The 16,133-nt window shown below is 33.0% G+C and overlaps 1 protein-coding gene across 1 annotated transcript in view; it reads left to right on the top strand.

Moving 5' to 3' along the window:
* The window catches only part of LOC116427654 (metabotropic glutamate receptor 8), a 94,980-nt gene that overhangs the window by 61,300 nt on the left and 17,547 nt on the right, over positions 1-16,133 (top strand). The window contains exons 3-4 of the mRNA XM_076370775.1: positions 7,305-7,487; positions 13,059-13,274. Coding sequence (XP_076226890.1) covers positions 7,329-7,487; positions 13,059-13,274 — 375 coding nt within the window. The 5' untranslated portion in view covers positions 7,305-7,328. The remainder of the gene's footprint in view (positions 1-7,304; positions 7,488-13,058; positions 13,275-16,133) is intronic.

Below are 16,133 nucleotides of genomic sequence, written 5' to 3'. Positions count from 1 at the left end.
TCCCTTGGAAAAATAACAAAAAATGTTTTCCATCTAATTTAATTAAACGAATTTAAAATAATGAAATGAAGTACAAAAAGAATGAATTATTTATGTTTATGTAAAAAATACGTTCGAAAACGATGATACTGAAACAATTATAGTAATACGTTAGTAATTAATTAGTAATTAAAGTAGTAAATTTAATAGCATTAAAAATGCACAAGTTGATGATCCAGAGGAAAATAAAATATACTAAAATATATTACAGTAATTTAATGTTTATTCTGCCGAATTTTCATGAAAAAGGATTTCAATTGGCCATTGGTAAAACGTGTATTAAAAAGTATAACGTTTTAGTAATCAATTAGTAATTTAAGTAATAAATTTAATAGTATTAAAAACACGACATTTGATAATCTAGTGAAAAATAAAATATACTGAAATATATTACAGTAATTTAAATTTTATTCTGCCGAATTTTCATGAAAAAGGATCTCAATTGGCCATTAGTGAAACTTATATAGAAAAGGAACAGAAGGAACAGGAAATTTTGATATTGCATTAGTACAGTGGTGTCTGAACTAATTGTTATCTCCGGAGTTTACTCCTTTCCCTACACTTTTCCAAAGTTCCGGAACTCCGACAGGGCTACTGTGCAACAAACGACACCCGCCGAGTAGGAAGTCGCTCGTTCAAAGGAAGGTATCGCCTGCCGTTCAACGGAATACTCCAAAGAAATGGGAACAAACGTGGCGACGCCTGTTTCGGGCATCGCCATTGCGTCAGTCACAATCGAATCAATTTATTCGACTTTATACACTGTTTACTTGAACATCAGAATGTCTAACGTTTCATAATAGACATTTGCAGAATAAAAAATATGTAGATTTACACTACAAGTTACTTCACAAGGGAAGAGCATAACGAGATTCAGTTATTATTTTCTTAACAACAACGGACCTTTTTAAGAAAATTTGGAAAAATTTAATGAGAACGATTCTGCAAATCCTTCATTACTATAAAAGCATAAATAATGTCACGCTTAAATTTCAATAAAATATCCTTGTTTTTAAAAATATTTTAGCTTTTCATTCTTCTTTCTTAATTTTTAATGAGGTGAAAATTCAATAAAATGTGGTTAGAAACGAACTAATGAAACATCGATAGAATATATAGGTTTTTAGAAGTTGTTTAATGTTTAGTGCAGCAAAATATTAGAAGCAACATAATTGTTCCTTCAATTTTCATTGTATCTACCAGTATTACAGTGAAGTTAATTACGTAATTGCTTTGGGACCACCTGCAGAAAGAAGTTAAATGTGTAATGTCAAATATTACTATTAAAGTATTTTCTTAAACAATAATCAAATGATTTCAATATATAAAATATTGAAAGAAATGAAATCTTTGAAAGTCTCTTTCTACATTAATTTTCTGTGATTATTATGATGATTTCACAATCAAAACTTCATCAGTTTTTTATCACTTCAGTAATCATGGTGCATTCAATTACTAACAATCCTGAAATCGATTCATTGTCCTTAATCCGCTGACCGGTAAAAATTCCTAAGTGATCGGAACTTTTCTTCGGCAGTTTGTAAGTTATTAAGTTGATTCATAACTTCGTACGGTTTTCTGGGATATGGGTGCTTCAATTTTTCTAGGAAGTATTTGACATGCATTAATCAAAGCCGCGTTCTCCGTCATTATTCATAACTCCTTCCCAGTGTTCCGGTAGGTTTTAAATTCCATGCTCGAAGAATCCTCCTGTTATTGACGTAAATCAATCTTCGGCCATTTTTACGCGTCCACACCGTTCCGTAAGAAAAATCCGTTTAACCCTAGCGACCTGAATTTAGAAAATTAGATTTTCAAATACGAAATTCAATTATAATATTTAGAAAAATACAATAGGAAACTTACTTTAGTTGTAATATTTATCCTATATCTTCATAGGATGTTGAACCTCAGACTCTCAGAATGAAATCAAAACAAAATATTTTAATTTCTAATATTATAAATATATTATAAATATTATAATATCAATACGATTGATACTATCAATTAAAAAATAATTGCAAATTCAAATTAATTAAAGGAAAAAGCATTGAATTAATTTCTACAGTTAACAAATATGAAGTTATTGTTTAATTTCTTTTGTGAAGCTTATGGCAACCAATTCCCTTCGCTGTATTGTATGAGGATGGAAATCAGGTTTCTCGCATGATGTTGCTTGATCATCTTCATTTATCCGCTCCTTCTTTTACTTTACACTGATATAAAGCTACCATTTTTCATCACCCATGATAATCAAGCTTGAAAATGCTCGATGTTTTTGACGTGCGACATGATGTCTAGCCAACAGAGGCGCACACAATGATTCATTAGGTTTTATTCTCTTGGCACAAGCCATGTGAAGTTCATGAATCAAGTTTTCATACTTCGCTTATTGTTTTTGAAAGATGGTACACTGATGATATTAAACATTATTCCTAAAACCTATAATATAAATTGTAACCCATAAACAAACGTTATATTCAATAGAAATTAAAAACTCAACAAACTAATGGTTGAATTTAATGATTAAAGTACAATAAACCACAATTCTATCTTTATATTTCGATAATAAATTTCCCAATCAAAGTGAATGGAACCTTACAAATTTGCTGTATATTTTCAACACCTCATTTTTACTACATTCACATTATTCACCTTTTCTGTCACTCTTGTCACCGCTTCAACGCCGCAACACTAAGCTCTATAAGAAGAATCCGAAGAACTGTCAGAATTTCGTAACACGTCAATCAATAAGAATGTGTCAACGTCTCATGTAGCCTAATAATGAGTATTGCAACTTGTTTTCGTCATAAAATCGAAATCATTCTTCATTCGTGTATTTTTCCAAGAACCGTATACATTTCATCTAATTTCCTTTATGTGAAGAACGAAAAGAAAGAAGACTGAAATGTAAAGAGTATTAGAAATTTAATAAAATTTTCTGCAAAAACTTGAACGATATTTTAGACAGCCAACGTCTTGTAAGGTTTCGATTTAATTTAAAAAGTATTTGGAAATTTAGTCCATGAAAAACTTGTTCCAAGGAGTAGACTCGTTTATTCTCACTGGTAAGGTAAATACACCAGAGGTCCCTTGAATACTCGTAGCTCGAGGCCGGTGATAACGAAAAGCTGTTAACGAATCTCATTTCTATTTAGACAGCGCCCGGTCTAGCTTACGCCAGCGAAGATGGATAAAAGCAACAGACGATGAGAACGGGGAAAACTACAAAACCACTAACTTTTCTGCAATCCGTATAAACAATAGTGTGGAGGAGAACTTCTTGGCGGCTGTAATTTAATTACACGGAACAGTAATTGCGATTACTCTCTTCTCAAATTCTAATGGACATATACTCAGCAACATTCACTGAATTCTAAACTTTATTAGAAAGTGAATATTTAACGAAAATATTGCACTGATTTTATCGAATATCTTAGAAACGATGATAGGAAAATTGTCATAGGAAGTTATGAATTCATCGAATGACGCGAATATTATAATGAATAAACAATATTCTCGTAACTTTCAAGAAGTCAACGTAAATACAGTTTACTTCAATCTCATTCCCTTTCGTTTCTCTTCATCTCTTATTTATTCAAACTTCAATAGAGTTAATGAACTCCGAAATTTAAATATCTTTTTCTTCGGTGAATCTGGGATAAGTATTTGTATATACCAAGTGCAAGTTTTAATCTCCATGTCTCGTGAGTTACACGGAAATCCGATTAACTCGATGAAATTATGATTTTGTTTCGAGACGAGTTGAAAGAATAACGTAAAAGTGACAGAAGTATCCACTAAACTGCGCAAAATTTTCTTCTCCCATCTTTTCGTCTTCACTCGGGGTAAAGTTACAATCTGACCTAGTTACAAAAATGATCCTGTAATCTCGTTCGTTTCACGGAACTTACTCCCGTCGATGTCTGACTATGAAGCGTTTGCTCTTATCTACGGTGCCCGACGAGTGTCTGCAATTGTCAACCTTCATTTCCAATCTGATCACCTTCTACCGCATCTACTTTTGCCTCGGGCAACTGATTAGTCCTTTCACCCTTCAGCCATTTACAACTGAACGTGCTCAAGACCCTGGACGATAAATATCGGAGTTAACTTGAAAAAACTTGACTTTCGATGGTCAGTAACTACTGTTGGACACAGGCATTTCGCACGGGAGGTTTCTTGTACGAGTGGTTCAGAATAATAGTGGTCTAACCTCTATTTCCGAGTTCTCGAGGACAAAAGCTTCTGTGAAATGTGTTAGGATGAAAAACTAATATTACAATGTTATTGATAACGTTAATTACTATTCATCGTTAGTATTAATAATTGTAATGTTAGTATTCAATGAATCCAATAAAATATATCATGCCTTCTTTCTTTCTTTTATATTTCATTTTCACTCGGAAAATCTTTCGAACTTACGGTTGATTTTCTTAAACATAAAGGACGTTCAATATGTAAGTAGCATTGCGTAAAAATTCAATTAATTTTAACTGAAAATGAAAAATTATTAGTAAGTAAATTATTATACGGATATTAAAAGTAATTTTGTTATAACTTATTAATGTAGTTACAATTATAAATATAACAAATTTAAAATATTAAAGTAAATAGCCGCAGTACTATCGCTGCTCCAAATTCTCAAGAAGAACGATTCGAATACCTAGCCATACTTTCTTCCTTTGTTTGCTTGATACAAAGTGTGCTTTCAGGTGCCTCTATTATCGAAAGTCGATTTAAAGTAAAATAGTTTCTGCAGTCGTTACGTCCACCTGATGTTACTATATCCATCCGACCGGACCTGGACTTGCACTCGTTCTCCATTTTTCTTTCGAAGATTTAAGAGTTCGATCTGCTCATGCTTAGAATTGCAATTGTTTTACAGGTTCGAACATTCGTTCTCGTAACGCTTGGCACATCAATTCTTACATCACTGACGATATATCATGTTAATGGATGTTCTCGTTCACGATATTTCCGTTCCTTCTTCACTAACTTACAATCAATTCCAGACACGTAACTGGATCAACCCTTCCGCCTTTGGCTAATTCGAAATTGTTTATCTTTTTCATTTCCTTCAAGTGCACCGGGGCATATGAAAGCAAGAGCAATGACAGTAAAGTTACTCCGGTTTGATTACTCCTCGTTTATTCCAATGCAAAACGCTTATATTCAATTTCGCAGGAAACCTAGTTGTCTGTTCGATTCGTGACGTGTATTCATGAAAGATTTAAAGAATTCTGGAACAACGAAGAATATTTAAAACTACTAACTTCCGAGATAAAAATTTTCCTTCTTATTTACAATTGATCGAGACACCGTAACTGCAAATAGAGAAAAATAAAGGTTGAGAGGGGATGAATATTTACAATTCTAAAGATTCAGAGATCTTTGGGAATCTTCTAAAATTTTTCTAGGTTTTTCATTGTGTTTTATTTAAATGTTTATTAATGAATACTATATAAAAAATATTATTGAATTTTTAAGACAACAAAGCTTTCCATTTATTTCGAGAGACCTTTTATTATGCTTCTAAATTAGAGTCGCCGGTCACCATTTTGTCGGCGGTAACTCTAACCTACAAACATTGCGCTACAAGTCTGTAATTGGAATTCAGATGACTTTTCTCTTTAAATGTATACTTTTTACATTGGTTATTGTATCTTTTTGAAGGTTATTATTAAAATAAACATTGTCACAGTGATTTTTTTAATGTATAGAGCACGAGATGGAGTTCTGAGAGCATTGAACAGGATCAATTGTATGAATTTAAGCAGTAAAGATCTGAAATCTCTGATTCAACTTGATAATGTTAATGTAACTACGTACAGGACAGTAATGCATTAAGCTCGATACAATGGTAGCATAATGCCGGAATTATCTCCAATGCGGACACGGTTTAAGCTGGGAAGCTTCATTGCACCAGAAGATCGTGTATGCAAGATGTATGTGCATTTACATATGTATATACATAGATTTATATCGAAAATTTATATGAGTATAAAACACACTTGATTTCTTGCATTTTGACTTCGTTCAAAATAAGACCTCACTCATTTAAAATAAACCTTGTATCTAGATATGTATAATAATTGGAAAAGTCTCATGCTTATTTTGAGGAAATAATTCATTCGCACAGATGTATGGATGGGCGTTATGAGTTTGAATTAGATTGTTTTAAGGCTTCATTTACTGACAAGAAAATTGCTATATTACTGTCATAATGTACCACGAAAATAAATTATTTACTATTAAATTGGAAAGGTTAATCCGAAAATTTCATCTTTTAGTAGTGTTAGACGTAATTATCAAGGAAATTTCTTTCAACAAGATTTCAATCTATGAGAATTTAATTCGAGTATTATCGAAAACGCAATAATTATGTGGTAAGGATAATTTTTCAGGGTATTAATTCAAATATAAAAATAATGCTATTCAGATTTTTAAGTGTTAAATACAAAAAATTGATTGTCAATTAGGTGTTTTAAGATTAAAAATTAAATAAATTCGAAGGTATAGATATAATCACTTTAGCTCGTGTTAATGATGTAAAACTACACTGGTATATTAACATGTCATAACCATCAAAATTCTTGTTCACGTCACTCTAACCACCTATTGAAAGCCTAAACTGATTGGAGTAGCAAGCGAATTTTCTGCTAATTATTATGCTGGATATGTATTTACGTAGTTTGCGATACGATTCAACCACATTAATTTACCTTTTCGTGCATATTTCATCACAGACTAGATATCCTCTACCTCATTCATGAAATAATGATCAAATCATGTTTAGGATAGTACTAATCATTCACGGGCAAACGATTTTACGTTTGTAAATTGACGAAAATGCGGATATGTTAAACAATTCCCTATCTCTTTTTCTTGATTTTCAAAGAATTACAGTTTCAGCTGATATAAATTTAATAATTTTGATATAATTTTAATGTATCATACACAATAAAAAACAAACAATGAACACTTTTAATCTTGTTTAATGAAAAATGAACTTTATAATTTCGACCAGCCATACAACAGTAAATAATAAGTAAAACCTTACATAAATTCAAGAAACAATTGAAAATTAATTTTATATTAAAATCGTTATTTATAGAAAAGTACAATAAACATTTCTATTAGAATACTAAATATAAAAGTTCTATTTTAGGTTATCAATTAATATTAAAATAATGTAGATATTTCTATACATATAGATATACTAGCTTAATATTAATATAGATCATTTTCTTCTTTTATTCCAGAATTAAAAGACACAATAAGCTTCAATGGTCAAAATGACCGCGGAGAAGATTTTAAGATGGATATCATATACGCTTATTGTGAGCGAATGTCACAATTGGAAGGGTCACGACGAAGATGGCTCGAAGCTGATACGGATCAATGGCGACGTTATCCTTGGAGGAATTTTCCCAATGCACGAACAGGTATACGTATATGAAATCATATACCATGTGACTGTAAATTGATGTATAAGATCAGTGTTACACTATTGTACTCATAATTTCTTTAGTCTTTCACAGTTAACTTCCATTACGTAGCAAGTAGCGTTGACTCAAACAGAAAATAGACATTTTCAAATTAAAATTTGATTTGATAATTATTCAAAGAAAATGTTCATTTTACTTTTCAAGTTGTCATTTTAACCAATGCTATCTGAGTAACAATATATCTGAAAAATAAATTGTAGAGAATTTCGAAATTGTTATCATCATCTCGAAACTGGAACTCAATGAATATAATTACATTTCGATGTTTAATTTGAATTTTTCGACTATTGAACGAAAATTTCAATATTTTACAATTACGATGCGAGCTATTATCTATTAAGGAACACGATTAAAATGCAAATTCGAATATTATAAAACCACAATAGATAATTTTAAACGACCACTGAAATTTTAACGAGTCTTCGAACGTCATTAACAGCGCGTACAGTTTATCAAGATTTTTTTCTAAAATTGTCTAGCGCTATCACTGAAAATTGAAGGTAATGACTCGACAATTATTTAAGATCAGCGGCTTCGGATATTGATCGAATTTCCAAGATAATTTGTCATTTCCCCCCGTAGACACTGGATCGATTAGGAACGCTGAGACCATCAGGCAGTTTCCCTCGTAGCCCCACGGAACTTTTTCTCGAAAGTTCAGTGCTCTGCGGTTCCTATCTACTTTAAAACCTTTCTATAGCCATCACGTTTCTGATTTATCTTTGAAATTAGTAAGTCCTGCGGTAAAACGCTGTACAGACAAACGTGCCTCTAAAATACTTCCATTTAATCACGTTCACGCGGAACATTGTTCCGTGGCGTTTATTGGATTGAAAAGTTAATTGATCGGATTAAAATCGCGAAATTCGGGATGAATCTTCGTTGAAACTCACCGATGCGGTCGGTTATCAAATTAATATTGGATTATGATCTAAAGAGCTGAATTAAACAATGTACCAGTCATTCAATATTTTAAGCGGTTAGAAAACGATGCGGAAAAACGATTAATGCAACGATCCGATGATCATTGAAAGAGATTCCATTTGAAGTATCATGAATTCGATATTGAAACATTGTTCTGAATCTCATATTGAATACTACAATCGTAATTGTATCCTTTGCAATTTATGTTTCTTCATTTTAGTGATGAATATTACTTGGTCTGTTTAATCCTTTTTTGATGAAAATTCTGTAGGATCAAATATCTGTTCATTAACTTGGTTTTATGTAAATGTGATATAACATTACGCTTTAACGCTCTACAATTTCTGAATGTTTCTTACATAAGGAAGATAATGGTCATAAATTATTCCGGCTTTTCCTATAGAGTTTCGCTTAATAGTACATCGACGTCATAAGCTTAAAGGACGTTCCACGAGCTTTCAACTTACGTATAAAGTTAAGGTAAAATGTACTCTCATTGAATTCGACAGAAAGTTTGTAAAATTCAATTTACCATTCGATTTCAATGAAAATGTACACGTGATCAATTTTTATGTATCTTTAATCACACAATAATAACTATAAATCGCGGTTCGCAAGCATGAAACAGATTCATTTATTTACAACTCTAGTTTCCGTCTGGAATTACCTTTGGACTATATAATCGCTTTAAGCTATTGTGGCATTAAAACGACTGAATTACTTGCGACAGTATCGGAAATTTTATTCCGCTCTTCTAAAATTACTTTTACAAATCACATTTTAAAGGTACACGATACAACTGGATCTTTTCAGATAAGTTCCATAAATATCATATTATATTTCCATTTGAAAATTGTGAATAGATTTTCGACCTCTCTGTTGTATTACGTGCGATCCATTGTGTTTTAATGAAAAATTGAAGAGTACATATGGAATTAAACAAACGTTCTGTTTTAATATGTTCGAAATACTTTTTTTTACTTACTACATATGAATATACGTTTAAAATATAATGAAGTTGAACATTGATAAATCTCATTTCGAATCGTATACGTTCGTGATATGATAAATTTGAATTTCTGGAAGTATTAACTGCTTGAAAAATAATATCATTCATACTTTTGATGAGAAAGGGGACTACATGCAAAAAAGATGGAGGTTTAGCCAGCCGGAAAATATATTTCTGTCACGCAGATGGCTTTAACCACTACGGATCTGGAGAGGCTTTACGGGAAATGCGTTTTAAATATAAAGTGTTTCATGGGAAATGCATAATCAATATTCCGACGTGAATTGAAAGAATGTGAACTGGAACGGAAGACAATTTTCAGGCGAGAAGAATGTTCCCAAATTATTCAATGAATTTTCATTAATACGTTTGGCTTGTTGAATTAATTTATAAACCTGACGTGAACATTTGCGTGTTGGCAGAAACGTGTTAATACTGAATCAACTGTTCTATTTACAAACATACAATTCAATATTATGATAAAATATAAAATTACACATAATTGTTAAGTTACTCAGAAAGGTATTATAATTATTTTACCGAACGTATGAATAATTTGTCTCTTGCGATTATAAATCGATATGAATTTATTGCTTGCAATTAATACGACTAAATAATCTATCGCAGGTAGGTATTTGAATGTAATGATTGTGAAACTAATATTAATTGTTAAGAATCGTTACAAAATAGTTTCTTCTGTTTTATTGCTGATATAACAAATTTTAACGATACTAAAAAATCAGTACGTAATTACACTAATAATTTTTATATCATTTCGACAGAATCTCTACATTATTTACAAAGTAACTATAAATTGAAATACGTTAATTGTAAATAATACCATCAAGAAAGGTAACTAACAAAATTTTAATTACATATGAATAAGTTCTAGAAAATAATATTTTACTCAAAATTATTATACAAAAAGAATATATTTAATAGAATACAACATATAATCACCAATAACAATACGATTACAGAAGTTTCGATAATTCGAATGTGTTAAAAACCAATTCTCAGGAAATATCATTACATTTCCCGATCTCATTATCCGCCAAATACAATCGGCAACAAATTTTTCGCAACGATCACGTTAAAAGTGAATTCGAAGAAGCGCGTAAATAGCTTGAGAGGGCGGATTCCTTTGTTTCTTTCAGCGCCGCCGGGACCGGATTTATTCCAGCACTTGAGGCCGAAGAACTAGTTCTTGACATGGTATCAAAAGGTCCGGAAACATGTACAAAAATTACTGTAGCAGCTGCATTCTCGCTTCAAAGCCCGCGGAGAGTTACACGAAAAACTCTTCTTTAGCTGTAATTCTTGTCGCGAATTAAGGTTACCTCCAACATTGCGTGACGATAAACAAAAATTTAAAAGTTCAAGGAGCATAGTTACGTGTTTTTACAATAATTATTAAGGGACGGATTGCAGAGGGCCAGGGCACTGTACTTCGTTACGCGGGCAATAATTTACGTTGACCGTTTCGTTCCGATCAATAAAGGTTCGAAAGGAGAAACATCTAGATCCCAATAAATACAGCCGTTTCCACGATGTTTAATTAAATATGATTATTGCAAAAATTTTCTTTTTCAAGAGGGAGTAGTCCAAGAGAGGCAATCCATTAAAAACGCGTGGCCAAGTGTTCCATATGAATAATGGAGCGCCAACTCATTTCAGATGCACCGCTGGGAGCTACTTCAGCAAAAATTATCGTAGCTGTTGGATTGTTAAAGGAAGATAAATTACACGCCTTGTACATGAACTTGTCTTGACTTTTTCCATTCGAGAGCGTATGAAACAGATTTCGTTTTTACGTGCCCGGATATCTCCTATTTCGGCCGCGAACGCTGCGCTGCGCGATCACAATAGCGACGAACGTGTACTGCAGTTAACTTCAAAATCAATAACTTTCGTTCACAAATTTCCATACAATTGTCTACGTTTCCTTTGCTCTGCGTTCATACTTAATAAATAAAAGAACAACGTTTTTAATTCGTCAAATATGTTACTCAATAAACGAACATAACCTCAAGGAACGTGGGTAATATCAAAACAAAATAGCGAAGATTTCAAACTCAATCTAACAAAATGGTTACTAGTGATAATTCTATAATCAACATTCAGTATTCATATTACCATATTTAAAAACGAATATGAATTTCCAATGAAACTAGAATTCTTTCTCCCGGCAGTAAATCATTAACGAAATAATTCCGGCGAGCTGCGAAGGAAACGGTGCATTTAGAGTTTAAATATGCACGATCCCTCTAGGGATTTCAGGCAACTCGCAGATTAATTTACAACTAAAATGTTGTACACAATTTTACGCGTATAACGGTAATGATGGCAGAAACGTTAATTTATAACCGGCAGTAGTTAACTTATCAGTTGCGTAAGAAGATAGAATGGAGGACCCTTATCGTTCCACGGTAGCCTAACTTCTCCTTTCCCGCTGAAAGCCAGATCTTCCGTCGCGCCCCAATTGACACAAATTCTAAAACTGGTACAATTAGAACTAGAACTACAGAGATCTTCTTCCTTGTCTCCCGGAGTCTCGCAGGAAGTGCATTTTTCCTTCAACTAGGCCTTGGTCGTACCTTTTCACGGTAACTATCGCGAGTAACCTCCATCGGCAGGAGGAAGAGGGTCAACAATTCGGACGCATTACGGATTTTCCTGCCAACCTTCCGACCTTTTCACCCTTACACATACGAGCGGAGTTAACTCACAGGGAAGAATAACACCGAGACTCGCTAATGTCCCTTCAAACGGGCACACGTTATCGAACCGTTCGTCCATCTGAGCCCGACGCCATCGCCCTTCGGAGACATGAATGGACGATATTTAATCTGAAAATATAATGTTGGACCCTAAAAGGTACTAGGATTCTTACAATAGTTGATCCCTTCGGAAAATGATTTTAAAACGAACTTACCAGAGAATTAGCTAAATCTTGTCGTGTAACTTACTTTTAAAACGTGTTTCTTAATTTTTGTAGCTCTTCGTCTTTCTTCGGAGTTCCAGAATTCAATATTATTAAAATCACAATTGAATAAATTATTGTTCTCCGAATACTCATTTGAAAAACTATTTAGTCAAAGAATTTACTCGAATAACGACGAAGATGATTCCAAACGAGCAGACAGATTTAAGAATGTTACATTTATTAAATGTAAATGTCTAATTGTTCATAATTTTCAAATGAACCACCCGCCATAATTTCATCATGCATTTCATTTTACTTTAACGCGGACAATCATGCAGAAAATGGATACTAATCTAAAATTTCACACAGTTCGTTTGACACTTCGCTTCGTTCCAACATATTCAATGTCATATCCAACTAATGTGTTTCCATTGTATCGTTGTATTAAATGGATTTAATATTTTCCAAAGAACAGCAATTTCCTTTGCCGAACGCGACGCGAAAATTGCAAATGGACATGCTCGCGAACCACTCTGAAAAACTAATCGCGAGCCCATTGTACGAAAATGCGATTATCGAACACACTGAAGTCGTATTGTCCATTATACACGTGTGTTTTATTCATCGGGAATCACATTTGTATTTATAGGTATCAGGTTCCATGGGTCAATCGCCATGCGGCGCGGTAAAAGAAGAAAAAGGAATGCAGCGTTTGGAGGCTATGCTGTACATCCTCGACGAGATAAACGCGGACAATGATTTATTACCGAACACCACCTTGGGCGCCCTTATTCTTGACTCCTGCAGCAGCGACACTTACGCCCTCGATCAAAGCATGGAATTTGTCAGGTCGTACATGAACCAAGTAAGTGAGTGTTTCGTTTCGTTTCGAGAGATTATCTGCAAAAATGCTCGATAATATTGTGGTTCTCGTATATCGTTATAATAATTAACTGGGAGAAATAGAGGGATGAAAATTGAGGACGTCATAAGTGGGAGAAAGGATGTTAAGGTAATAAAATGTTTAACGCCTTGCCCTATGATTTATTTTTCAACTATAATCGATCCAACGATTTTATCATTCATGACTTATTGAAGAAAGAGAAAAATTCTATGCATATTCTGTATCCACCTTTGCTCTAAAATATAATAATTGACAACGGAAAAGTAATATTTCATTTGAATTCAGAAGAACTGAGTAATATTTATGTTTGTTAAATTCGGTTTGAAATCTTCACTACGAGTCTTACGTGTTACTGTAAGGCAGGGGGTTAAAAAACCTTTCAAAGAGAAAGAAGAAAAAAGAAAGAGTTACACAAAAAGAACCGAAAATTACAGGGTGCAATGTAGTGAATAGAGGGGAAACACAATGAGTATAATATAAATAGAATGTTTACAGTAAGTTAGGATATACATAGGAAGTTTGTATGTATGTAGAATGCAAGAGATACGATAGAAACGAATCTACAAAGCGTACATTGAAAATTAGATTGTAAATCCGAGTCCACTTTCTTAGCTGAAAATAAAGATTTGTTATTATTAATAATTAACGAATTTGAACACTTGATAGTTAAAGCACGATTAACTAATTTACAACAACTGAAAATAGTCGTTCACACCTTTCATCGTAGAATAAAGTATAACTAAGATTAATTAACTATTGATAAAGATAATAAGGAACAGTAGCCTAGAATGAATAACAATGAAATGTTCTAAAAATTATAAAATTCTATCACTTTATATTTTCAACTCACTAAGGTTCTTAAAAGAAGAAATTACTTTCTGTCCAATACTTTTTTCTTCAAATCCCTTGGGGACATTTTTATTTTGCACAAAGATCCCCTGTTAAACTACACTGTCAACGATAGCAGGTTGACTATCCACGTAATGAGTACCTTATGCACTCACACTCATATTAAAGGTCTGCTATATTTGATGGGACAGAGAATCCTGACTCTTTCTGCAAGCTTGTCTACAAAGTTACGAACTTCGCTCGAATTACCCGAAATACCTAACCCGGCAAGACATGCGCTGGCACAAAATGGATGGTGCGCTCGTTGTCTTCAGCGTTACGTTCAATACACCGTAAATAATCAGTACAAAGAAATGACAAGAGAGAAGAAATTTTACTGTTCTTTGCAAGCAGCGTAACAACGTATGTAAACGTTTCATATTTGTAATGTTTTTGGGAAAATGGCCCTTAATTTTTTAAACAAGTGACCTTTTATGGCACATTGAATTTCACAAGTCGTCACTTGTAAATAGTATTGTTAATAAAACTACTTAAATTGATGAATAAAGTTTTGATAATAATATCATATATAATATATATCTTTTGTTTAATTAAGGCTACTTTTATTTCTGAAAAAAATATTGTAAGTATGCAAATTGTATGCGTGATATTCTATTGATTAGAAGAAAACAGTACATCTTTTCTTTTACCATTTCGTTCTTGTTTTTTTATTTGCTATTTACGAAAACATCTGATAATTGTTTTCCATAACTTATAAACAATTCTACTACCCTGGGAAAGTTATGAGAACTGATTAAGCAACAACACAGACTGTCGAAGAACGTCCATTAACGTTACTAAAGAATTGAACGTTGTTCCGAATCGATGTTTAATTTCCTCATTTATATTGACATTCGATTTGCCCACGCCGACCACATCCATTGAAATTGTCTTTACCACTAATGAAAACATTTTATACGCGCAATGTGTCAATAATTATGACGACAAACCTTTATTGTATCGAATACCGTTTGCCGAGGGTAATAATATCGCAATGCATCAAAGAGCAAGGAACACGTTTTCCAGGTATAATCGTTGTCAATTCGTTTTACACGTGGAACGCGTATTCATCGTTCTACAATTGACAAAATATTCCACCCGTAACATAATTTTAAATTATGTTGGAGTAATTTTTAATTATGTTGGAAATCTGCAGCGCGAGTAACTCTCAATCGAATATTTACGCTTCGAAATGATGCTTTCTTCTTGGTGCAGTTTACAAAATTAATTATAAGTTTAATAAAGCACGCCTGCAGAGAACCGTTGATGAAGTTTATATAAATAATTCATTACAAAGGGGTAATTACCCGCTTCGTAAACGCTTTGAGTGGATTTGGCGAGTCGAATAGCTCAGACATATTTTTTTTTTTCAAATTTCCCGTGAACACCTTGGAATACAGGACAACTTCGAGCGTGTATATTTGCCAGGGAAATACAGGTCGAAAAGGCGTTTACCGAAAATTGAAAGTTCGATTTCCGGTCGCGGAGTTTAAACCCGCCACAGCCAGGCGGTTGTGCACTCGGTCACATGCACGCGAATGCTGCGATGTTTTCATACAGCGTTCATCCTATTTCTTTTCTGCTTTCCGAATATCGTCTTCCGTATTTTTGTTAACACATTGCACACTGACAACGAGAAATCTCGTTTTTATATAAAGCCACTTAGCTATGGAACTTTGCCAATTACCACAGTATTTAAAAAAAATATTCAGTTTCAGTCGAACTGATTATCTATATAAAATGTATTACTTAACAATATATTTGAGTTTTTCTGTATATAGTGGTATAAGTTGATCTCACTGAAAATCGCCATCCGTAGAATTTAGTATTCTGAAAATTAGCCACAATGCGTTAATAAACGATTGAATTATAATTAATAAAATGCTGCAACCTATGGTTCTTACCAGCTGTAAATATATGAAACATGTAAAT

The sequence above is a fragment of the Nomia melanderi genome, chromosome 1 (assembly GCF_051020985.1).
Source record: "Nomia melanderi isolate GNS246 chromosome 1, iyNomMela1, whole genome shotgun sequence".
Classification (NCBI taxonomy): domain Eukaryota; kingdom Metazoa; phylum Arthropoda; class Insecta; order Hymenoptera; family Halictidae; genus Nomia; species Nomia melanderi.
Note: the sequence above shows the minus strand (reverse complement) of the source record. Positions and strands in the feature narration are given on the sequence as shown.